The sequence below is a fragment of the Euleptes europaea genome, chromosome 8, assembly GCF_029931775.1.
Source record: "Euleptes europaea isolate rEulEur1 chromosome 8, rEulEur1.hap1, whole genome shotgun sequence".
Taxonomy (NCBI): domain Eukaryota; kingdom Metazoa; phylum Chordata; class Lepidosauria; order Squamata; family Sphaerodactylidae; genus Euleptes; species Euleptes europaea.
In genome coordinates this window covers 18,856,077-18,881,141 of record NC_079319.1, presented here as the reverse complement: position 1 = coordinate 18,881,141, position 25,065 = coordinate 18,856,077, and the positions used below count along the sequence as shown (strand labels likewise).

The 25,065-nt window shown below is 42.1% G+C and overlaps 1 protein-coding gene across 1 annotated transcript in view; it reads right to left on the bottom strand.

Annotated features, from left to right (window-relative positions):
* CSMD3 (CUB and Sushi multiple domains 3) overlaps positions 1–25,065 on the bottom strand; it is a 712,581-nt gene that overhangs the window by 390,408 nt on the left and 297,108 nt on the right. The window contains exon 6 of the mRNA XM_056854045.1: positions 59–171. Within this exon, the coding sequence (XP_056710023.1) occupies positions 59–171 (113 nt within the window). The remainder of the gene's footprint in view (positions 1–58; positions 172–25,065) is intronic.

Sequence of the window (25,065 nt, the reverse complement as noted above, 5' to 3'; positions counted from 1 at the left end):
AAAACTCTTTTTCTTGGTCTGAAAAGGAGGGGGGGGGAAATGGTCTCATTAAACATACCTTGATAAGGAGCACTAAATCCACGATATCGGTGGTTGCTGTCTGTTACAAAATGAAGTCGGAGCCAGTTTTTGTTGCTGATAATTGGAGGAGGTATATTCATTCCAGACAACCTGATCGAGAAAATAAAAAAAAACAGAAATTATTAGCAGGGTTAGAAAAGTAAGTCAGTACCCAAGAAGGCAATGCCTTTTCAAAAGGCTTCATACCATCCCCTCTTGTCAATTATAACATAATTGTACATGTGTTTCTCTGTATATAAAGGTCTGCCCTGACCCTGGCTAGTGTTTGGGTGGGAGACCTCCAAGGAAGACCAGGGTCCTGACTCGGAGGCAGGCAATGACAAACCACCTCCGAACATCTCTTGCCTTGAAAATCCCATGGGGTCACCATAAGTCAGCTGTGACTTAACAGCAGCAACAACAAAAAGGCACCTTTTCACATACATACACTTTTGTATTACCGAGAGTTGAAAAGTCTTTTTAAAATGCCCCAGGGTGGGACAAGAGAGCAGCGATTTCCGAGTCAAGATGAGAAACTCAAAATAGGTCTAGTGTCAGGGTGGAGGCCCAATTCTTTTTGCTTGGCTCAGGAGATGAGACCATCTCTAAAGTTATGTGCATAAGATAGACAGTTTTAAAAAAAAATTAAGAGGGGTGGAAGCCTCATGACAACTTCTCTTGCTTTCCCTTCTCTCTCTCAAAGATGGCTGTATATCACAGAACCTTATTGGGAAGAGGTGTTTTCACAGGTTGGTCCAGCACAGATATGAAAAGGACCTGAAGGAAAGACCTGGGGATATATCTACATGTGTAAAATGCACTGCCTTTCCTATTCGACACTGGGCCTTCTGGTGTGCTATCTAGAAAAAGAGAAAATATTTTAATTTTTTTTTCTAGCGCTCTCTTTAAAAAATCCTCAGGTAAAAAGTGTGGGGTTTCCCCCCCTTCCTTCACATTCTTCTCCTGACAGAGAGGCATACTATTCAGTACTGCCCTCACGGACAGCTCACTTCTGCCACCGATCAAGATAGCCCTCTCAGTTTTCTCCACCTTGGAGGTTGTCTGGGGTTGCCCCAAACCTTCTTTCTTTTAACTGCTAGAGCTGTAATAGTAACTTCACAAACATTTGAAGTAGGGTTGTGCATAGTCCCTCTGGGGTCTGAGGCTGTCGTTCCCATGCTTAGAGCAATTCTGTTACTATTTAGTTAGGAATCCTGTATTTGAAGCTGGGAGACCTTGGTTTGAATCCTAGGGCCATTTCAAGTTCACAGCCATAGTGTGAAAATGAACAGAACACCAAGACACAATGCAACTAGTGAAATAAGAAATATTCACTGAAATTACGCAAGAAAATAAAAAAATAGGTGACACTGTATAAGATAGCAGAAAACATTAGAAGTCCTGTTATCGGTGGATACTGAGTGGCAAAATGTTATGTTCTAAACCACCTCCCTTTTTCCGAAGTAGCTTTGAACAGCTGTCCTTACACAACTTTGAGGGTCATTTTTCCCCCCAGTATCTATTAAAAACTGTTTTTAAGTTGATGCTTAGGAATTCCTATTTTTTTTAATCAGTTTTCTCTTCCATCTGGTGTAGGCAAAGATAAAATGCATTTAAAGACTGGGGCAGATGCCACCTTTCTTACAATGAATGAAGAGCCACATTCCAGTATTTTGTTCTTACCATTTCATCAGCAGCCTGGAACAGTTGCCATTAAGTTCTGTTCATTCAACTATGGGAATCTGACAGAAGTGGGTGGTTCTGATTTATGAAGAAGCAGGTTTGCCCCCCCCCCCACTTTTTCTTTTAAAGAACAGCTCCATACAGGACAAGGTTAAGACTCATAAGCATATAATATCCATAACAGACTCTCCTGATGGCTAACCTACTAGCAGTTAGGGCTAGCCAAGAAACTAGGGGCCAGAGGGTCATACTCATAGCCCATGATCCAATACATTAGTATTGGTTTGCATGAAATCCCATGAACTAAAATACAGGCACAAAAGAAGTTCATGTCTAGGGTTGCCAGGTCCCTCTTCACCACCAGCAGGAGGTTTTTTGGGGGGGAACCTGAGGAGGGCGGGGTTCGGGGAGAGACTTCAATGCTATAGAGTCCAATTGCCAAAGCGGCCATTTGCTCCAGGTGAACAGATCTCTGTCAGCTGAAGATCAGTTGTAATATCAGGAGATCTCCAGCTATTACCTGGAGCAGCAAATCTCTAAACACTAGCACTAGGGGTAGGGTTGCCAACCTCCAGGTATTGGCTGGAGATCTCCTGCTATTACAGCTGATCTCCAGCCGATAGAGATCAGTTCCCCTGGAGAAAATGGTCACTTTGGCAATTGGACTCTATGGCATTGAAGTCCCTCCCCTCCCCTCCCCTCCCCAAACCCTGCCCTCCTCAGGCTCTGCCCAAAAACACCTCCCACCCGTGGCAAAGAGGGACCTGGCAACCCTAACTAGGAGTCAGCATCAAAGGAAGGCTTTAAGATCTATGACTTGTCTGTTAGACCTCCAGGGCAACTGGTGGGACACTGTGTGAAAAATGATGCTGGACTAGATGGACCATTGGTCTGATCCAGCAGGGTTCTTCTTATGTTTTCTCCCAAAAGATGTAGTGGGAAACAAAATCAATTTATAAATTTATTTTATACAAAACAAAAAAGCTCTAGAACCTTAAATGATGGTTCCCTGTTAATACTGATGGGGAAAAAAGAACAGCTTCATTTTTAACATTACTAATATCTTGTTAAGTACATCTATCATTACATTCAGTATCTTTCCTTAGACCTGACAGCTGTGGGTTAGGTGAAGATTGTTCTAATTAAGCACATGCTGATATCTGCAATGTTCTAGCTAAAATCATCCCTTTTTTTAAAAAAAAAGTCTGATCTCTGTAGCTCATGATTTGTTTGGGATTATTTCCCTGTAAGTGGTTCTACGAAGTGACAGGATTTGCAATGGCTACTGGCATGAAATCTTTGCATATTCTACCCTTTCTTCTCATGTCAATTTATCTTCTAAGCAAATTATAAAGCTGTTTGCTATTATCATAATGCATTGGCAGGGCACCCTTCGCTGTGTGCCAGTTTCTGTTTGAAGCACAGCAATGGTTTATATTCTAGAAGATTTTTTTTAAAGAAATCTGTATTTATAGATCCAATTCATTACAACATCAAGCAAAACGAGGATAATATGTGTCGGGAACCATGAGTGTCTCTTGTAACGCCAATGAGACAGTCATTTGAGAAAATGCTGGGATAGAATGTTTAACCCTTACGCCACCCACCAACTCTTCCCTGAAAATGCCTCTCCCAGGATATTTTTGAATTATTATTCTCCCAGGATTATTTTTGAATTATGTTTCCCCAGCGGAACAAAGTTGAAAGGAAGCCCAATGGAGAGAAAATCAAATCCAGGAGGGGGAAAGCAGAGGCATTTTCAATGATAACTCTAGGCTGGAGAGAGGTTAAAGAACCTTCTAACTCCCACCCACGACATTCCCTTGCAGTTGCTCCCGTATCATCTTAACAAAGGCAAGCCAGTGAATATGAATTTGCTAAGATACCATGCAGTTCTACCCTCATCTCTAACACAGATACTCCATAATTAATCTGTATGTATGCAGATTGAAATCCATTCCTCATTAATGAGGGTAGAAGTCAGAAGCAGAGGCCTATTATGGCAAATCCTCCTCTAATTAGAGCATGGAATGGACTGAGGTAGCCAGAGGATTCTCCGGGAAGAAAATGTTATAGATTCTCTTGTCCTGACAATGTTTCTATCTGCCATCATACTTGGAGATCAAGGTTTAAATGAACCAGTTCTTAATACATATATAAGATAGTTTTATGATGAGAAAAATATAACAGTCCACATAATCTAGACCTATCAACAAATGCAGTAATCTTTTTAGTGCTGCTGCCTGAAATCTATTTTAGTGATCACGTTACCATTTCTATCTCACATCTTGCCCATACATAGTATGTTCCCCACTGCTGAAATAGGGTAAGTGTGCCTCGCAAACAAGGTGGTAGTAGCCAAGACTCCATGTCCCCCTTTCACCCTAAGAATTCCACTGACCTGCAAAAAACAGTTCAACACAGTTTTACTCAGTCCCAGCTTACAGGTTGGGTCTTACCACACTTCCTGCTCCACCTCAGAGGGAGTAGTTCTCCTCACTACTCTCTACAGGTGGAGTCTCCACACCTTTGCCTCCAGAATGACTACGGTTGCCAGTTTCCAGGTATTAGCTGGAGATCTCCTGCTATTACAGCTGATCTCCAGCTGATAGAGATCAGTTCCCCTGGAGAAAATGGTCACTTTGGCAATTGGACTCTATGGCATTGAAGTCCCTCCCCTCCCCAAACCCCGCCCTCCTCAGGCTCTGCCCCAAAAACCTCCCACCGGTGGCAAAGAGAGACCTGGCAACCCTAAGAACGACTAGAGGGAATTTGGGGTGCACCTTACAATGAGAGAAGGCCCCTAAATCTGGATTAGGAGAAGTTTTCCACCAACAAAGAGCAGGAAGTTTTAAAAGGCTGAATCATCTGTTGTGCTTTCTTCAAATACTTTGCCCAAATGTTTTGTCCAAATACTGGGAGCCAGATTCCTCTGCAAGGAGCAGGAGGGTGTTTGATGATGTATTTGTTCCATATTCAGCCAGGCCAGATTGTCAGAGGTAACTGTTCTGCATTGTTAAATTAGCTTAAATTTATATTTTATGTTCTTTTCCTTAGATCTGTAACCACTAGGCACTGATAGTTATTTTCTGTGGACTGTGGCTCAATCTGTAGCAATAAACACTTTTCCCCCTTGAAATCCCTCCCATCCCCAAATTCCAACATCCTTAGGCTCCACCACAACATCTCCAGGGATTTCCCAACTTGAAGCTGGCAACCCTATCCAACACAGGCAGGCAGGAAGGAAGGCAGACATCTCTATTTCTTCCTCATAGTATCTCTGTACTAGTTCATACTTGTTGGGGCTACAATATCCAGTAATGTGTGAGTGAGCCATCACTGATGTAGCAGAAAAGATAAAACATTTGTAGCCGTATAAAGTGAATGCAATGCAGATTAATGTTAAATTAAATTAAATTTCACAATAACCAGATGTACAGAAATGTAGCTGGGTGCATGCACGACTGAACCAAGGAGTGGCTGTGGCTCAGTCATAGAGCATCTGCTTGGCATGCAGAAGGTCCCAGGTTCAATCCCTGGCATATCCAATTAAAGGGACTAGGCAAGTAGGTGATGTGAAAGACCCCTGCCTGAGACCCTGGAGAGCCGCTGCCAGTCTGAGTAGACAATACTGACTTTGATGGACCAAAGGTCTGATTCAGTATAAGGCAGCTTCATGTGTTTATGTGTTCAAGTCTGTGGTGCTACATATATAGGGTTGCCAACCTCCAGGTAGTAGCAGGAGATCTGCTATTTCAACTGATCTCCAGCTGATAGAGAGCAATTTACCTGGAGAAAATGGCCGCTATGGCAATTGGACTCTATGGCATTGAATTCCCTTTCCTCTCCAAACCCCGCCCTCCTCAGGCTCCACCTCAAAAACCTCCCACTGGTGGCGAAGAGGCAACCCTATACATATATCATAATGGGGGAGGGAACTCTCATTTCTCCTGATATTTCATTTCTCCATACACACACCCCACCCAAATTAGGGCTGCCAGCCTCCAGGTGGGGTGTGAAGTTCTCTGACTCTACCCCACTGAGGACCCTCCCCTCTCCAAACCCCACCTTCCACCCCCAAATCTCCCAACCTGTAACTGGCGATCCTAATCTAAATGTGCCCTCCAACACACACCAAAAAGGTTAAAGAAACTATGGTGATAATATTAAAGCACGTAAACAAGTCCTAAGAAGATATGTTAGCTAATATATCTTGCTAAAAAACCATTAACCAGTTGTGGGTTTGCAAGGAAAGATATAAGTCAAATTGTGTCACATCATTTCAGAGCAAGGACATTGTGTTGTGCAATGTCAGAGAGACAGCCCAACACTCATCATGTTTTGTAAAATCCATTACTGTCTGCGAGACAAGATGTGAATTTGCTACATGATATCAAATAAATGAAGCTCTTTCAGCAAGAATCTTTGTGACCATCGATTGCTAATCCAATTACGGATACTCCTCTATTTAAAAACAGAAACAAAGCTATGTGCAATGTACAAAGAATGCAAAATTACTTCAACGGAGTATATGCCATTATGAATGCTGACAGTCGAATAAATGCAATTCAGCTGTAGATGTCCGAATTATGGAATGACACGCTCACACATACACATAGTTTTGAACGTTCACAAAATTAATTTTGTATTGCAGGTATATTTGATTGGTTAGTGTCAGCAGGCATGCATACATACCCTTCCACAAAATGGCAAGGCAGCCACAGAGATTAGAGTCATGTCTACAACCACTGCCTAGCATTAATATTTCATAAAGCGTATACATTCAGGCGGAATTTCAGGATTTAGGCTACAGTGTAGGTTTCATACACCGAGTCAGTTAAAAAAAACCTGGTCAAGTATGCGGTGTACAGAACAGCATTCAAAACATATTTGTATTCTGTACAGCGCAGCCAGTTACCTACCGAAATAAATTATGTATGGTTGGTGATCTGATTTATCAGCCTGCCAGTGTAGTTCAGAAGCAATATACCAGAAACAAAAAGACTGCCACTGTTTTAAATAGGAAAACAGCATTAAAGAATAAACTTCCTCTTCTAATAACTGAAGAACAACACCCCCCCGAACGCTGCAGTCAATCCGTCTCAGGCACAGATATAAAAGGCCTGCGTGGCCGTCCTTTCATTTACGGAAGCTCAAGTGGTTGTTATTCTGCGCACATTCTCTCCTGCACTTTCCGGAGCTCAGGCTTCACTTTCATGTCATAAACATGTGTCTAATAGAGATCAACCTTGGGATGAGTTAATCTCTCCAGAGGAAGTTTTCTTTAAATCAAATCAGCATTGAATGGTTTAGATTAAATCCAAAACATCTGATCTGCAAATTAATCTATTTAAACACTCTCTGGGGATGCAAAATAGGCTGGATGCTTTATTTGTGTTTCACTCCTATCCGTCTCGGCTGTAATCTTGGAATGAACATATATCTGCTTTTCGTTAACTAAATTATCTAATCTACTCAAAGTTTCATTTTGTTGAAGAACTTCAGAGAGTTTTTATTCAATTACACAACCACAGGAAGGAGAAAAGGGTATATGTCTCTCTTGAATTTTTTCTGCAAACATCTTATCTGCAAACCTACTGAACGTTAATTAAATGAAGAAATATTCTAGCACATCTGTAATCTAGAAGAACAGCTGCTAAATAACCAATGGGTTGAGAACATAATATCTTTTTTGGACTTGCTTTTAAATCCAGGTTAGCTTTTATCCCATCAATTTAATTTGTTTGTATTTTTTGCTCACAGTGACTGGCTGTGAGACCAAGGTCACATCACATCACATCTCAGAATGGGCTGTGCATTCTTTGCTGTTCATTGGGTGTTGACAAAAAGACAAAGAAGAAGAGTTGTCTCAGAATACTTCTAAATTCCTCGCTGTTAAGAATTTCCCCCTTAATATGTTGTTTTAACCCAAAATTTACAAATCATGGAACTGCATGAATGTGCTTGCCACACAATTTCTACTTGGGTATCTCAGATTTTTTTGTAGGGAAGATATATATTTTGATACCCTGACCTGGATGGGTAGGGTTGCCAGGTCCCTCTTCGCCACCGGTGGGAGGTTTTTGGGGCAGAGCCTGAGGAGGGTGGGGTTTGGGGAGGGGAGGGACTACAAGGCCATAGAGTCCAATTGCCAAAGCGGCCGTGTTCTCCAGGTGAACCGATCTCTATCAGCTGAAGATCAATTGTAATAGCAGGAGATTTCCATCTATTACTTGGAGGTTGGCACCCCTACGGATGGGCCACGCTACCCTGCTTAATACTTGGATTGAAGACCACCAAGTAAGTCCAGGGTGGCTACATTGAGACGGGCAATGACAAACCATCTCTGTTTGTCTCTTGCCTTGAAAAGTCAGCTGCAACTTGACAGCACTTTCCATCACCATATGTTTGGAATTGGATATGGAATTGGATATGCAATAAAATATTTATTGAAATGTGTAAAATTCACAAAAGTGAAGAGCGCCAAATTCCCAGTGAACAATTGAAAGGATGTGAAATAAAACACTGGATGCACCAAAACTATGGAACAAATACACAGTTGTCACGACTGAACCCCATACACGTTTGTGGAGTAACTGGGCCAGGTCAGTAAACGCAACAATCCTTAAAAGCTGAAAAAAGCTTTATTGACAGTAAAAAGTTCAAAAGCTGATTAAAACACAGTTACATAGACATAAGGCATACTGGCAAAGAAAATAACCAAGTCTTAGCTGGCTATAATATACTTACTAAGCTGTTATATAGCTGCTGCTCTTAAAATCTTTAAAGATGTAGTTTCAGGCTGCAAAATAACTTGCTGGAGTTGAAGCATTGTGGAGGAAAGTAGAATAGGATAGTTAAGCTAAAAAAAAAACGACCTGAATAATCAGGTCGAGACTTGTGGGCTTACCCTGGCCGGCTGCAAAGGAGAAGGAGGTGGGTCCCCTGGAAACGGGGCTGCTGCTCGCTGCTCGTCTCGCAAGGGCTCGCTCGTCCCACAACTTCCTGGCCGATCGGGTTGAGGCTCAGAGGAATTATGTCAGGGCGGCCCCCTGGCCCAGGCCCCTCCCTGCTCTATTCAAAGAGCGCACAGCCCGGAAACCATCCTTCTTGTGTGGGGGACGGCGAAGAGACCCACCAACCCTCCCTCTTTTTATGTTGTTTTAGTTCCTTTGTCACAGCTTTGGGCGGTTTTGGCATGGGATCTGATCCAAGATGGGAAGAGGTGCATTTCCTTCCCGTTTGTGGGGACCCCCATAAGGGGTCTTGGGATGGAGTACAACCGCGTTGCTCAGCTCGGGGGCTTGTGTTGGGTGCTCCAATCTTAGGTGGCGCTGGCTTCACAAAGAGATGCCCGTCTTGGTGGGCCACTTACGTGCTACTCCGGTGCTGCACCAACAGGAGGTTGGGCCGTTTATCGATGCTTTCGATACATCGGATGACAGGGTGGTGATCCGATACATGGATCCGCCCCCATGGTTTTCCACCAATGCTCCATTCTGTTGTGATCAATAAAAAGCTGTGGCCATTTATTTCCCAAAAAAGTACAGTGTATGTGTGTTTATTTGCTGTTGCTCCTCTCCCCTTTTCCGTGGAGCCATTTGCCCGTGGGACCACAAGGGTAACCACCATGAGGCTTAGTCTAACTTATTGTACTCAGGTCAGATGACCCCCAACTCCCAATCAGGATAATCCCCAGGGAGAAGTCTCTGGAAGGTTCAAGCTGGTTTGTGCTGGAATGACGTTCTCAGGTGAAAAAGAGCGACCTCATCCCCCTCCCATCTTCCCTCAGATGTGCTGACTCAAATAATGAAGATGGCATGAGCTGGTGTCCTTGAGGGTTCTATCGGTTAGGGTAACAAGCAGGTGTTGCTTGTTAGGACTAAGTGTTGGCTAGGCCTCCAGGAAACTGCTGAAGCTAAAACTTAAGCACCCAAAATGGAGAATAATACTGATGTCAAGAACAGAATGGCTCTTCTTTCTTCACAACAGTAGAACATTTGTCCATCCCTACACCGAACCCAACACCTTCTGGAAGATTCCGGGACATGGTCTAGGATGCCCAGTAAGGCTGCATAGAACAGGAAACAGATCTCTTGGGCATCTCTGTGAGAATCAAAGTGCGTCGTAGAACACAACCCAACAAAAGTATGTGGCTGTGCATTGCAGGAGAACATTAACTGTGGCAGAGGGGAGGACCTTTACCAAAGCTGGTTTTTTTGTTTTGTTTTTACAGTTTCTGACGTTCTCAGTTAAAGATGCCCAGGGGAGCTGCCAAGGAATGCTATGGTTCCTAGAACACAGCCCAAAGGCTGTTGTCTTAAAATAAGACTGAGGAATGTGAAACACACTGGCACAGTAGTGAATTTGAAGCAGCTAGGTCGTTCTCTTTATTTTAATGGTGTTCTAGAAACGGGAGGAAGACAAGCATTGGGAACACAGCCCTTTTTATTGTGTCAGTTTCTGCAACCTTCACCATAACCCATTCACGCAAACATTTCCTGGAACTAAATGCAAGACTTTCAAAGCACCTTTGGTTTAATGGCACAGTATGCAACCAGTTCAGCGGGAATTAAAAGGCAGTCACCCTTTCGAAGGTTTGTGTTTGTTTATTTTTTAAAAGAGTTTCAAAGCCTAAGTTTCAGATATTGAACAGGGTTATGTATATATTTTAATGCATCTCTTCCAATACTATTTAAGAAGGTTTTCTGGTTAGGCAGTTTTAAATGAGGAGGGAAAAAACAATCAAAGAGAGATGAGGCCATTTTTTAAAATAAAAACAGGATGCCTACAACGGTTACACAAACAGTGAACACAGTCACTGAAGGAAACAGAGGCATCCATCAGCTATCTCAAGGACCATTATAATAAGCAATTTTTATCTATAGACAATTTCATACTTCTATGCCCCTTGTACATACTTTACGCCCAGCGTGCTCATTTTCTTGCCGTCTGCTGTGCCTGGATAGCACCGACATTGACTTAGGTAGGCCGCACTCAGCTTGGGTTCATGCAAATTGTTTTCTTGCCAGGCAGTGGCGATGCACTCTGGAGGAGTGCCTTTCCTGCTCGCCAAGCACACCTATCCCATTTTCAAGCCCGCCAACCACAGGATTTCTGTGCTTAAAATGCAGTATGAACCGTACACAGGGAAATGGTGGGTTTCTGTACGAAATCAACCGTGCAGTTCAAGCACGTCTTTACTGTTATTCGCCAAAGTCCCATACAGATGTCATCTGTAAGTTCAGACGACTTGAGGGTCCAGAGATATGCCTGGGCTAGGAAGGCACAGCTGTATTCCACCATTATTAGAAGTCTCTATGTAACAAGATTTTCTCTAACAGCTCCCCCCCACCATATTTAAGAGTCAGATTAGGGTTGCCAGCTCTGGGTTGGGGAATAACTGGAGATTTTGGGGTGGAGCCTGGGGAGGGCAGGAATTGGGAGGGGAGGACCTCAGCAGGGTATATTGCCATAGAGTCCACCCACCAGAGCAGCCATTTTCACCAGGGGAACTAACCTCTAAAGATCAGTTGTGGGAGATCTCCAGGCCCCACTTGGAGGTTGGCAACCCTAAATCAGATATTTTGAATAGAATTTACTCATGGAAGTAGGGTTGCCAGCTCATCCCTGGCCACCAGTGGGGGATGGGTGTAGGGTTGCCAAATCAAAGTCAGAAAACTCCTGGAGATTTGGGTACGGAGCCTGGGGAGGAGTGGGACTTCAGTGGGGTACAATGCCATAGAGTCCACTGTCCAAAGCAGCCATTTTCTCCAGGGGAACTGATCTCTGTAATCTGGAGATAAACTGTAATTCCGAGGGATCCCCAGGTGCCACCTAGAGACCGTCATCCCTATATGGAAGTCATTACTACCTTAAATGATAACCAACATCACACAATCAAAGATTAACTCCAGCAGAAGTAATTGGGACCTGAAAGTAGTGGATTATCAAGTAGTGTATGTAAATAAAGAAATGCAACTATTCACAATATTGTCAAAGGCTTTCACGGTCAGAGTTCATTGGTTCTTGTAGGTTATCCTACAAGACTATAGTCAACAATAGCCATGGAGATAAGCTTTGGACTTCACACATTAACAGATCACTTCAGGATACAATGGTTCCATATTAACATACCACACCCTCATTAGCACATTATCTTGATACTTACAGGACAATGATTAGCACATTACTTTTGCAGGACAATGACTCAGCTCAAGCCCAACCCCTTTCTGACTATATCTTCCTACACATTTGACACTGAGAGACACTGTCCTTCAGTGTTACTACTCTGAAGATGCCTGCCACAGTTGCTGGCGAAACGTCAGGAAAGAAAATTCCAAGACCACGGTTACACAGCCCGGGCAACTATTCACTTTTACTTAGAGGTTTTCAGCTATCTTTCAGAGATTCGTAACCTAACTCCCTTCTACATACATACCCCTACCCACACTTATTGGAATGTAAGTCTGTAATGCAGCTTGGAATTGCCAGTGATTAGTATTACCACCGATGCGTCACACTCCTCTTAATCCTTTGCCAAAGATCTCTTCCTGCTCTCCACTTATGAGAAGCACATTATCCGTGGCCAGATTTCTCTAAATAGTTTCTCGGGAAGGGCAGAGGAGGTTTAATCATTCTAATCCTTAGGGTTACCAGGTCCCTCTTCATCACTGGCATGAGGTTTTTTGGGTGGAGCCTGAGGAGGGGTGGGGTGGGGAGGGGAGAGACTTCAATGCCATAGAGTCCAATGGCCAAAGCGGCCATTTTCTCCAGCTGAACTGTTGTAATAGCAAGAGATCTCCAGCTAGTACCTGGAGGTTGGCAACCCTATTTCACCTATCAACACCCTTTGCAGTTATTACCATTGAATGAGGGGAGGGAGACAGGTACTCATTACCCCCCCCCCTTCTTCCAGGACAAATAACACTATAACGGGGTCATCTTTGATATGCAAAATCACATGGAGAAAAAAATTAAACTTCCTCTCCTCTCACCATGGAGCCCCAACCTGGGACTATCACAGCAACTTAGCTTTTTTAAAGGAAATGAGAAGACACAGTCATGAAACCTTTCATCTGGTATGGCACATTGATACATTGGTATGAGACAGATTCTCTAGATCCATTTCAATCCATCATCAGGTCTGGTTTTAGACATTGTTGATGCTCTTGGACTTCTTAGTGGCTTTTGAAACCGGGCTGGCTGGGGCATCATTTACCGATTCCAATTTAGATTAGCAATATCAAAAGGTGGTGCCTTGTGAGATAATGATGGGCTCCATAGCACTTGTGATTATATTATCCCACTTGTATCCATTATGCCCCCTCATATACACTGTCTATCATCTACCCAAAATGGCTAGGAGAGATTCCTTGGGAATTTGGATTAAACTATTTTAAATGAGATTCAGCTCCATGCTGAAGAGTTACATTTCATTTTATTTTTGTATCTTAGTTTACTCCTAGGTTGTTTTATGTAGGGGTTTTTTAGGTTTCATTTTGCTATTTTGTTATTTTAAATTGGTTCTTATCCTCTTTAATTGGCTGTTATTTTTACTTCTATATCATACATCTAGCAGGAGACTTGCTTTTTCTCTCCCCTCCCTGTAGGGGTGTGGCAGCCTTTTTAATTAGCTCTGCTGCTTATTTTGTTAGGGGGTTTTTTTGCTAGAATTGTTAGGATTGATCTCATTCAAACTGGAGATTGGGGGGTTTATTTAGTATCTGTTTAGGTGGTTTTTGTTATTTAGTTAAAGTTAGGAATATCCCTAGGTTCTGGCTGTGTTTTTCAAGCAGAGTCTTGCTGGATTTTTAATTTAATTTATCTTATCTTTTCCTTTTCTGTTATTTTGTATTTCTTTTGTTTATCCTTCTTTTGATCTTTTGAAGTTTCTGCTTCACTTTGCCTTGCCTGTGGCCTGTAGCTAGTAGGTAGCAGTTAATAGTCATGTAGAATGTAGTAAAAGCCGAGATATATATGGTTTTGACCTATAAAGCCTTACATGGTCTGGGACCTTCGTATCTTCGGGACTGCCTGTCCTGGTATAAGGGGACCCACCCACCCAGGACATTGCCTTCGGCTGATAGCAAATTGTTGGTGGTCCCCAACCCTAGGAATGTGTGGCTGTACTGGACTAGAGCTACGGCCTTTTTCGCCCTGGCTCTGGCCTGGTGGGATGCTCTGTCTGGTGACATCAGGGCCCTGTGGGACCTGAAAGAGTTCTGCAAGGCCTGTAAGACAGAGCTATTCCACCAGGCCTATAACTGAGGACAGCCACAGGCGATATCAATGCTGGCCTCCCTACTCCCCCCCTCCACTTTCACAACTGATGCTATAGTGGGTAGGTTGATGACTTGGTTCGACTAGGTTTCGCCATGTTTTTGCTGCAGCAGGCACTATATTAAATGGCGACCATCTGTTTTAATAGGGTTCCCTACCTCCAAGTAATAGCTGGAAATCTCCTGCTTTACAACTGATCTTCAGCTGATAGAGATCTGTTCACCTGGAGAACACGGTCACTTTGGCAATTGGACTCTATGGCATTGAAGTCCCTCCCCTCCGCAAACCCCGCCCTCTTCAGGCTCCGTCCCAAAAACCTCCCTCCGGTGGCAAAGAGGGACTTGGCAACCCTATGTTTTAATAATTTAGGAGATTGTATTTATGGTTTTAGATGTTTTATTGTTATGGCTATTTGTACTTTTAATGTTGTTACCCGCCCTGAGCCCAGCCTTGGCCAGGGAGGGTGGGTTAGAAATTTTTAAAATAAAATAAAATTTAAAATAAAATTTAAAATATTTTTTTAAAATAAAATAGATTGGGGCAGGTGTGTCATTTATTATGTTATTGTAAATAATTAATGGATTGTTTTAAATAGCCGCTGCCAGCTATTGTTAGCCATTTTATTCATTCCATACATGTATACCGAGTTTTAATATTACATTTTGTTATTATATACTGGACCACTATTTGCCATCTGATATGGGTTTCACTCACACATTGAAAACCTCCCTTCTACCAACCAAAGTAAGCTGGAATATTTTTTTACTTTTGGAGTTAAAACCAGTAATAGGTTTCAGGTGCTTCAAGATGTGTTTCTTGATTATATCGACACAGAAGAAAAAAAGGTTCAGGAAAATGCATTACTTAGCCTGAGCCCTACCTCTGTTCCTAATATAGCCTCAGCTGCAGACAAACTTCAGGCCCTTGCTGAGGGGGAGGATAAGCTTGATCATTGTGACACCTGAAGTCTATTAGCATCCCAGACATTTTTGATTTTTGAAACTCTGCAGAAGATATACGATAAGATTAATTCCTTGGCAGCACAACTTTAATCTTTTAATCCTCTTGATTTTGGGTCTAAAAGCCATCTTGAGAGGAACAATTCTGCTGGTTTTATGAACAAATTAAAATCCCACCCCAGATGCACTATACAAAGGTTTGACCACTTCACTCTTATTCCTGATAGATTCAGGATTACCTTAGCTATACACCCCTATCAGGGATGGATCATGGATTGGCAAGGAAATAGAGCATTAAAAAGCACCTAGCATTTCTACCGCAGTGTCATCCTAGGGATATTGATTTGAAATATTTTTATAGACTTTCGTGCTTACTAAAAGAAGATTGGTTGTCCCTGACTTTTTACTCTCCTCGGACCCCTGTGCTGATTTTAGGCAATCAAGAGTGGTTTAACTCATTTTGATTTTTTTCCTAACAAATGCTTTCATACATCAGCAATAGCACCCTTGTTTCTGACCAAAGCCCTATCAATGTCCCTGGTAAATAATTCAGTTAAATTTGCCTCTCAGCATGAAGCTGGGTTACATAAGGGCTAAAAGACTCTGATAGATTTATCTCTGTTTAAAATCAAGAGAAAATATTTTTGTTAGTCTTTAAGGTGCTACTGGACTCTTTCCCTTTTCTAAAATCAAGAGTGTCCTTCCAGCTGACCAGAATCGAAACTCCATGAATTGTAACTCATTGGCAATGAGCGAGAGATTCAAAACAGATAAAAGGAAATATTTTTTCACACAACGCATAGTTAAATTGTGGAACTCCCTGCCCCAGGATGTGGTGATGGCTGCCAGCTTGGAGGGCTTTAAGAGGGGAGTGGACATATTCATGGAGGAGAGGGGTATTCATGGTTATTAGTTAGAATGGATACTAGTCATGATGCATGCCTATTCTCTCTAGTATCAGAGGAGCATGCCTGTTATTTTGGGTGCAGTGGAACACAGGCAGGATGGTGCTGCTGCACTCGTCGTTTGTGGCTTCCTAAAGGCACCTGGTTGGCCACTGTGTGAACAGACTGCTGGACTTGATGGGCCTTGGTCTGATCAAGCAGGGCCTTTCTTATGTTCTTATGTTCTTCTAATACCAGGCTATTGGCATCTTCTAAATGTCCCCCTATGCTACCAACTATGTTGAAGGATTTTATATTTGATAATGCAGGTTCAAATTTAATTCACTCTTTTTGCATTCTCCCAGCAGAGGAACAAAGTAATATAACTGATAGGCTGGGGAACCTTAAGGACAGTCTCACCCAGATTAGGCAAATTTAGGATCAAATATTACCAGCTAATACGAAGGTTCCTACATTTCCTAACAAATCTGAGAATCAATCTAAATCCAACCTAATGGGTGACATCATTACTTACTTAGCAAAGAAGCCTTCCCATGATTCCACCTTACTTAAGGGCAATGTTCCAATTCCTTTGGAACCAACAATAATAACTTTCCACCCCTATTGTAAATGCAAATTCACCTTCAGAGTCCTCTCCTATAGTTCTTCCTGATGAGGATTGACTCTTTCCTTGTTGTAAACTTCTGTGCTGGAATGATGCTGGATTATTGGCTTTGATACATTATCCTTTTTCAGCTTTTGATGTTATTTTTGTACAGGAAACCTAGGCTACCGATTAGATTTTTCTTCTCTTATTTTTCTCCGAATGCAATCAAAAGACCTATGGGCCGCCCTTGTGCTGGCTTGTCTTCTCTTATTCCTACTTCTCCGAGCACAAAATTGATTGATTTCCTCATTGCCAATGAGTTGGCTCTTGTAATTAGGCTAAATCTGACTTCCGTCTGTTTGATTCTATTTTCCATCTATATACCCCTTGCTAAATCAAGTAGTGGTGTACAGAATTGGACTCAATTGGGAGAATTATTTGATGACATTAAAAATAGCTACCCAACTATTCCAATTCTTATGGATGGTAACTTTAATGCATGGATAGGGCAGGATGATAACATACTTTTTCAAAAATGGAAAGGGACTTTTGATGAAGACTTTTTGAGCTTGTTGTGGTACGATAGAACTTCTAAGGATTCGAGGTCGATCCAAATGAAGATTTTATGTTTTTTGAACAAAATGGTATCAAGTGTTATTGACTACTACCTGGTCTCATTGGACCTTTTGCATTTAATTAATAGTATGAAAGTCTGTGACTATATGGGTAGTGATAGGGTTGCCAAGTGCCCAGTGGTGGTGGGTAAAATCCCACCAATCCACCGGGCTGCCCACCAACCACCTGAGGGCAGGCGGGCAACACGTGCACGTGTGCTCGCGCGATGTGCCCACGTCACTTCCAGTTTTACCCGGAAGTGATGTGGATGCTCTAGCAAACCATAGAGTTTTGGCAGAGATTGATAGAGCATCTGTGTCACTTCCGAGTAAACCCGGAAGTGACATGGGCGCGTCGTGCGAGGAAGTCGTGCACGTCGTGCGCTGCTGAAGAGCTCCCGCCGGTGGAGCAAAGGGACCTGGTAAGCCTAGGTAGTGATCATCTCCCTATTTCGCTTTGAGTTATCTTATGTTCATCATTTAATGCCAGCTCATCATCAGTCATTACACCAAAGCCATTAGGGCCTACCATATGTTCAATGGAACCCTAAGCCTGACTCAGCACGATATAGAGTCTTCCAAAGTGACTTCGCTAAGGATGGCTCTTCTTAGGCCTAAGACTGCTGTTATCAATATAAATTTATTTTTAGATTTAATTAGTTTATTTGAATCTTTATTAAGAAAATTATTCTAAAACCATTAGTTTCAACTGGGCAAAACTCCTGATTTAATAGAGAATGCAGTCTCCTTAAAAGAGCAATTTCTCCGAAACAGAGCGTTCAAAAGCAATAATACTGTGTTCTGAAAGAGTTGTTAGATCTCAAGAGGAATTATGAGCTTGATTAACTGGAGGAAAAGGGAGGATTTATATAGAAACTGGAGACGTCTGATTACAGCTATAAATATCAATAACAATTCAGCCTTTTGGTCTACTGTCAATTCTGCCAATAATGGTCATATGAAAGTCCCTGCCTGTTTCCCCCCCAAGAATTTTCAAGAACTTTTTTTTTTCTTATTCCTCAGATAATCAAGCTTCTGGAACTGTAGTAACTTCTACAATTTAGCACATGGCCGGATGTGTCCCCTACTGAAATTAAGTCCCTCATTGGTCGCCTATGTCAGGGGAAAGCCCCAGGTTCTGATTTAATCCCAAACTATTTAAAGTTAACCCTCATTGGTGGGCTGATATTACTGCTCCTTTTTTCACACAGATCAATGCTTCAGGAGCCATTCCAAAATGCATTTTCCCTCAGCACCAGTGTTCCCATGCAGAGTTAAAAAAATTACAAAGTAAAATAGAGGAGAGAAGAAACATTGTTCGTAGAAGAAACATTTTCCCTCCACCTGTGCATTGGAGACCAAGGACAAACACATTTTTGCTACCACTATAACCACATTCCGTTTAGTTTTTTGCTTTGTATTTCTTATAATTACCATAGAAAGAATGGTTTGGAAAATGTACACTTTCAAAGGTACCTGTGGAAATTGCAATGCAGAGCCTGTTGCAGAAAAAGATAATATACAAATCCAGTTCCTCCCCCATCATACCAAAATTATGTACCCTGTGTGTCTAATTAGCAGAATCCTTATTATGTGCATAGCTCCCTTGAGTATATAGTTTATTCTCATTATTTATATTTAAATACGGTGGCCCAAATTAAAAGAGGAACATCCTTTATTCAAACTAAAAAAAGAGGAGGAAGAAAGAAAAAAGAAGCACAGGAACGGAGAGTTGTTCTATTGTGCTTCAAAATATTGTCTGTTAATCACATGAAGCTGCCTTATACTGAATCAGACCCTTGGTCCATCAAAGTCAGTATTGTCTACTCAACCGGCAGTGGCTCTCCAGGGTCTCAGGCAGAGGTCTTACATATCACGTACTTGCCTAGTCCCTTAACTGGAGGTACCAGGGATTGAACCTGGGACCTTCTGCATGCCAAGCAGATGGTCTACCATTGACCCACAGCCCCTCACCCCAAATCTCTATATCTTGTTCAAATTCAGTCAGTCAAACAGAATACTAAGATCTGAAACTGCTAAGATATGAAATCGCCACCAGAAAGAGAGGAAAGAGTGAAGTACTCTAATTTGTGCTGAACTTGCTTCTACAGGTCCCACTCCTTCTTTGAATGTGCTAATAACAATACTGTACAGTCTGTCCCATAGTGTTATCCTTGTTGCTTATTTTTTTCCTTTGTCAAAATTCTTTGTGCATTTATTCATCAGTTCCTCTCAGTTGACATTCTGTCATTACTTCTCTTTGCTTTCATGCATTTCATGCAGAGAAAGAAACAAGGAAAGGTGTGAACATGGGGGTTTGCAGGTAAGATGAAATGTTGCTGGGAGGGGGCTACGGAGGCAGTGAAATGCCCCCTGCAACTTCTTGTGGGTTCCACACTGAATAACTGTGCTTGGCTTGGCAGGCAGCACCACACAACTGGGTCTGGCCAGACCCAGCAGCTGGAACCATGCAGAATTTTCCCAGGGACAGGCTGTCAGGAGGAAGGAAGGGGGGCAAAAGCTGAAGACAGGGAGGGCAGATAAAGGTAGGTTGGCTGGTAGATGGGAAGGAGAGAAGGAAGCAGAAAAATGGAAGAGGCTATTGAGGGCTTTCAGGCAAAGGAAAGGGAAATAGCGGGGGATGGGAAAGTGAGACACCCCCCACTTTTATATCTCTACATAACAGGCACAGAAATGAAAGTCAAAACACTTCCTCCACCACCATGCCATCCAACGGCAGAGGAAGACATCGGCAGCTGAGAGCCAGCATGGTGTAGTGGTTAAGAGTGGTGGTTTGGAGTGGTATACTCTGATCTGGAGAACTGGGTTTGATTCCCCTCTCCTCCACATGAGCGGCGGAGGCTAATCAGGTGAACTGGGTTGGTTTCCCCACTCCTACTCATGAAGCCAGCTGAGCGACCTTGGGCTAGACACACTCTCTCAACCCCACCTACCTCACAGGGTGTCTGTTGAAGGGAAGGGAAGGGAAGGTGATTGTAAGCCGGTTTGATTCTTCCTTAAGTGGTAGAGAAAGTTGACATATAAAAGCCAACTCTTCTTCTTCTTCTCTAGGCTGGCTGTGATGGCAGTGGACACCAGCAGCCACCCCAGCTCAGCGGCAGTGGATGCCGGCCGCCATTTTGGCCTGGCGGTGGTAGATGCTAGCAGCCACCCTGGGCTCTACAGTAGCAGTGGAGGGGCTGGGAACTGCATCAGGCTTGGTAATGGAGGGATATGGGATTCCCCCCCCCCACACACACACACAAGTCTCCCAGCTCCTGCACTGAGCAGTAACGAGGAAATTGGGTGTAGATAATCAGCAGTAATGAGGGGAGGCATCCCCCCATGAGTATTGTGGGTCCCCACTTGTCCATGTCTAAATCAACTGATTTCTGCATAGGATTGTACTTCCAGTTATAGTGTTCCCACATCACACCTGTTTTGACCGTTAGGTTAATCAGGTCTTCCTTAAGCAGTGCGATCAAATTCTCTTACATAGATAATGTGAAATGTGTTAAATTATCACAAAAATCCAGCTTTGTTACAATTTATGCAAATATTTAAAAAAAAGGCATCTTTCATGTGATTCTAACTTCTGAGTAACAATTTTTAGTAATTTAACAGACCAATCCAGATAGTATTATTAATATTTTCCCATTCAAGAAAACTATTTCAAATCAGGACTGCTTTATACCTTATGAAAGCCAAGCCAATATTTGCTACCAATCATAGCATAAAGTTTGAAATGCAGGGTTGTTACTTTCAAAACTGTATGATTTTAAGTATATTCTTAACAAATCGTTCAGATATACTCCAAAAATATTATGTGAGAAGGACCTGATCACTGTACTTACACTGAGAAGAAGTTTTAGTCTTAGGAAACAAATGCCTGAGTAAAGTATGGAAAATGCAAACTAAAGAGGATTCACACTGCCACTTAACTAATGGGAATATCAAGAAGGTATTGCACAGGGTTCTTGTGAATACCATAAAACAGTATGAATGTTACAAATTATGCAAGAATATTCATACATGAAAGGTCTGTTACCAAGCTAGAGAGAATTATTCAGAATCAAAATCTTTAGGTGATTCTATCTGAAATGTCATACCTAATATAGCAGTTCACAGAGCACTGAATCCTTTTAGAATGGTGAATGCCCCATCTGCTGGTCAAAGGCTCCAGACAGAAGGTCTCCTTGCACTAGAAATGTGCTGAACGTTGATTTTACACCTGTCATCGATTCTCAAAAGATGGCTTCCCTCAAAGAATCCTGCCAGGTGTGCAATGGCATCCTATGCAGAATAACTCCAGTCCAAGTCGACTGAAGTCAATGAGCTTAAAAGGGTATAACTCTGCACAGAATTGCACTGGTAGTCCAGCGATGATTCTCAGTTAGGGTTCTCTTGCCCTATCACAGTACTGCATTTTCCACAATTTCACACACAGGGAATAACTATTAAAAGAGCTTAAAGCTGTAGTGTGTGTGTGTGTGTGTGTGTGTGTGTGTGTGTATATATATATATATATATATATATATATATATATATATATATATATATATATATATATATATATATATAGCTAGCATTTGGCGAGGGTGTTATTGAGCTACCAATTGTTCCAGATACAGTTGGGTTATTGTTAAATGCACATTTGTGCGAGATTTTCTTTTTCTTTCTTTTTTTGTTAAACAGATTTATCTTTATATCCTCAACTCGTTTTCCTTTTAAAAAATTTATTTTTACCGAGAACAGCTTTTGTTGATAAAACAAAACCTCAATATTTATTTCGAACATAGTAATCTCAGGAAACTCCATTGAAAATATGCAAATTCATCTGTTACGTAGCCTAAAGATGAACTGATTTATACCTGGAAAACATTTCAAAAATAAAGCTGTAGAAATCAACATTTGTTTAAAATTTCTGCACAAAATTCAAGTGTGGGATGTTGATTTTTTTTTAAAAAAAACAGAGTCGTTTAGCATATGTTTGAGATTGACCACATGGCCACATGAATCTGCCTTCTACTGAATCAGACCCTTGGTCCATCAAAGTCAGTATTGTCTACTCAGACTGGCAGCAGCTCTCCAGGATCTCAGGCAGAGGTCCTTCACATCACCTACTCGCCTAGTCCCTTTAACTGGAGATGCCAGTGATTGAACGTGGGACCTTCTGCATGCCAAGCAGAAGCTCTACCACTGAGCCATGGCCCCTTCCCTTCAAGTGTTGTTGATCTCTGCTTGAAGGACAATAATGCCAGATCTATACATTCGGATTTGCATTGTTTTCTCCATCAATACTAACCAAATTGTTTAATAACATGCATTAAATTGGAGTAATCCATGCTACGACCATTCCCGTGCTTTCAATAAGAAACACATTTCTACCTGTTATGTATCCCTCCCACTCAACTAGGATGAAATTCTCAGAATTGGGCTGTCAAGCAAGGGATTTCAAGGGATTCCAAATGTCAGGTGTGTCTGCTCTAGAAAGCATCTGTGTTCTACAAGCAATTAAAAGGCACAAGACTTTTTTTGACTCTATTTTCTTCTTCTTTCCCCCCTCTCTCTAATTAGGACAAAATTCTCAGGGATTTTCATGGATCAATGGATTCTCCCTGCCAAAATGCAGATGAGGAGGTCATTAGAGTAGGCATAAAAGTTGAAGAGCTCCCCCCTCCCATGCCAGTCCTTTCTCACCATTGGTACTGATGTGTGTGGTTTATTTTGGGGGGGGGGGCAATTTTAAGTATAAATGGCAGGCGGTTCCGACCCTGCAATCTCATGAACCATGTACTAGGCATTCATTTCAGAATTCCTTTCTTCCAGCCTCTGCCTATTCTTTGCTTACTTACTGGAATCCAGCAGACTTGATTGAAGAAAATTAAATACTTCAAGAGGCAGAGCACAGCAAGATGGGTGTGGGAGGGGATAGGCTTTACCTCCTTTTGCTACCCCACTTCGCATTAAAAAAATACCCATCTTTTTACTTTACAGACAAGCAGGCAGTGTCATGAACAAGCAGATCCTTAAACACGGATCTCTGACGCACAGATATATCTGACCAGGTCACAGATCTCTTGCCTTTCATCTGGCCCTGGGCCTGCCTGCCATGAGGAAGAGGAGGATGAAGGGCATCCAGATCAACTTCTAGTAGGGTTGCCAGGTCCCTTTTTGGCCACTGGTGGGAGGGACTTCGATGCCATAGAGTCCAATTGCCAAGGTGGCCATTTTTTCCAGGGGAAGGGATCTCTATCGGCTGCAGATCAGTTGTAATAGCAGGAGTTCTCCAGCTACTACCTAGAGGTTGGTAACCCTAACGTCTAGGTCTTTAGCTGCCCCCTGCTCTTGCATGGTAGCGCTACATCAAAATTCTTGTCTCCCTAAGGGTGAGTAGGCTTCCCAACTGCTGAGGTCCAGAAGGGGGACCCCCCAGCTCTAGGTCGGCTTTTTGCAATTTATATTTGCTGCAGCCAAACAGACACTTCCTATTGCCTGCCAAGCACAGGGGCTATGCTGTTCCTTTGTGTGTAAGTCAGATGCTTGACAATCTGAGCTCACACAGTTTGAGGTCACTTAGTGGGCTAAATCTGAGCCTCAGTAAATGAGCCAAAGCTCTCAGGTGGTTCTATATAAATTGAACAACCATATGCTTTAAGCAGTTATTAGGGTATGATGAATACAGTTCTAAACAGAGCCATTTTACCACTCTTGCCTATGTATTTGTGGAGCCACTCCAGAGGTCCTAATTCATTACACCTTATTCTGTCCTCTTTACACAAAGCCCAGACTTAAATTTCTTTAAAGCGCTTCTAAAGGGCCTAAATCTTTTTCTTCCAGATCCAGAGAAGCTGCTCTTTCTCCTATCAGACGCCAATCCTGATGTTTCCTACAAAGTGTAACTCTTTGCTTTAGCAGCTAAGAAAATCCGAGCTAAAGCTGTTTTTAATCAGCAAACTTAACATATTTCAATACTAGCTTCTTGGGGATCAGACTGTTTTAAAGTTATTTCAATGTTATTTTATGTTATTTTAATGTTATTCTAATGTTTTGCATGATAGATTGTGATGGCCTTCGGCCACAGACAATAAACTTTATATATATATCACTCTTATTATCGCCGCAAATATCTCACTGAAAGTAGCACCCTTGCCCAGTTCCCTCCCCAACATATGTTGAGCATTCTGAATGGTTTACCATGAAAATGAATGTCTACCATATGGAAAGCATCCATGCCCCAGCCAACAGCCATCAAAAACATAGATTGGACGCATTGTGGTCTCGTGTTAAGGAAACTACCTGAGCTGTAATGAATTTTAAATATTACAAGTGGGATGTGGAAAGTCAAGAAGATGCTGTAGTTATTTTGCTATCATATATATGCTCAAATTATTATATAATTGCTACTTCCTAAATGTTCATACAAAATATTGTCGAAGGCTTTCACGGTCAGAGTTCATTGGTTCTTGTAGGTTATCCGGGCTGTGTAACCGTGGTCTTGGAATTTTCTTTCCTGACGTTTCACCAGCAACTGTGGCAGGCATCTTCAGAGTAGTAACACTGAAGGACAGTGTCTCTCAGTGTCAAGGGTGTAGGAAGAGTCTCTTCCTACACCCTTGACACTGAGAGACACTGTCCTTCAGTGTTACTACTCTGAAGATGCCTGCCACAGTTGCTGGCGAAACGTCAGGAAAGAAAATTCCAAGACCACGGTTACACAGCCCGGATAACCTACAAGTTCATACAAAATATTTTTCCCCTGATTATTTTATGAGACAGTGTAGGGCACACACACAAAAACATGAAAGCCATCCATAAAATGCATCATGTTTCTTTGCCCAAATTACATCTTTTTGCCATTACTAGTTTGACACAATGACAGCAAAACATAAATTAATACAAACATCACAGTATCGCATTTGAAGTTATCCTACAAAAACAGTTGGCTTTACAAAGAATCTTAACACATTCCTGTT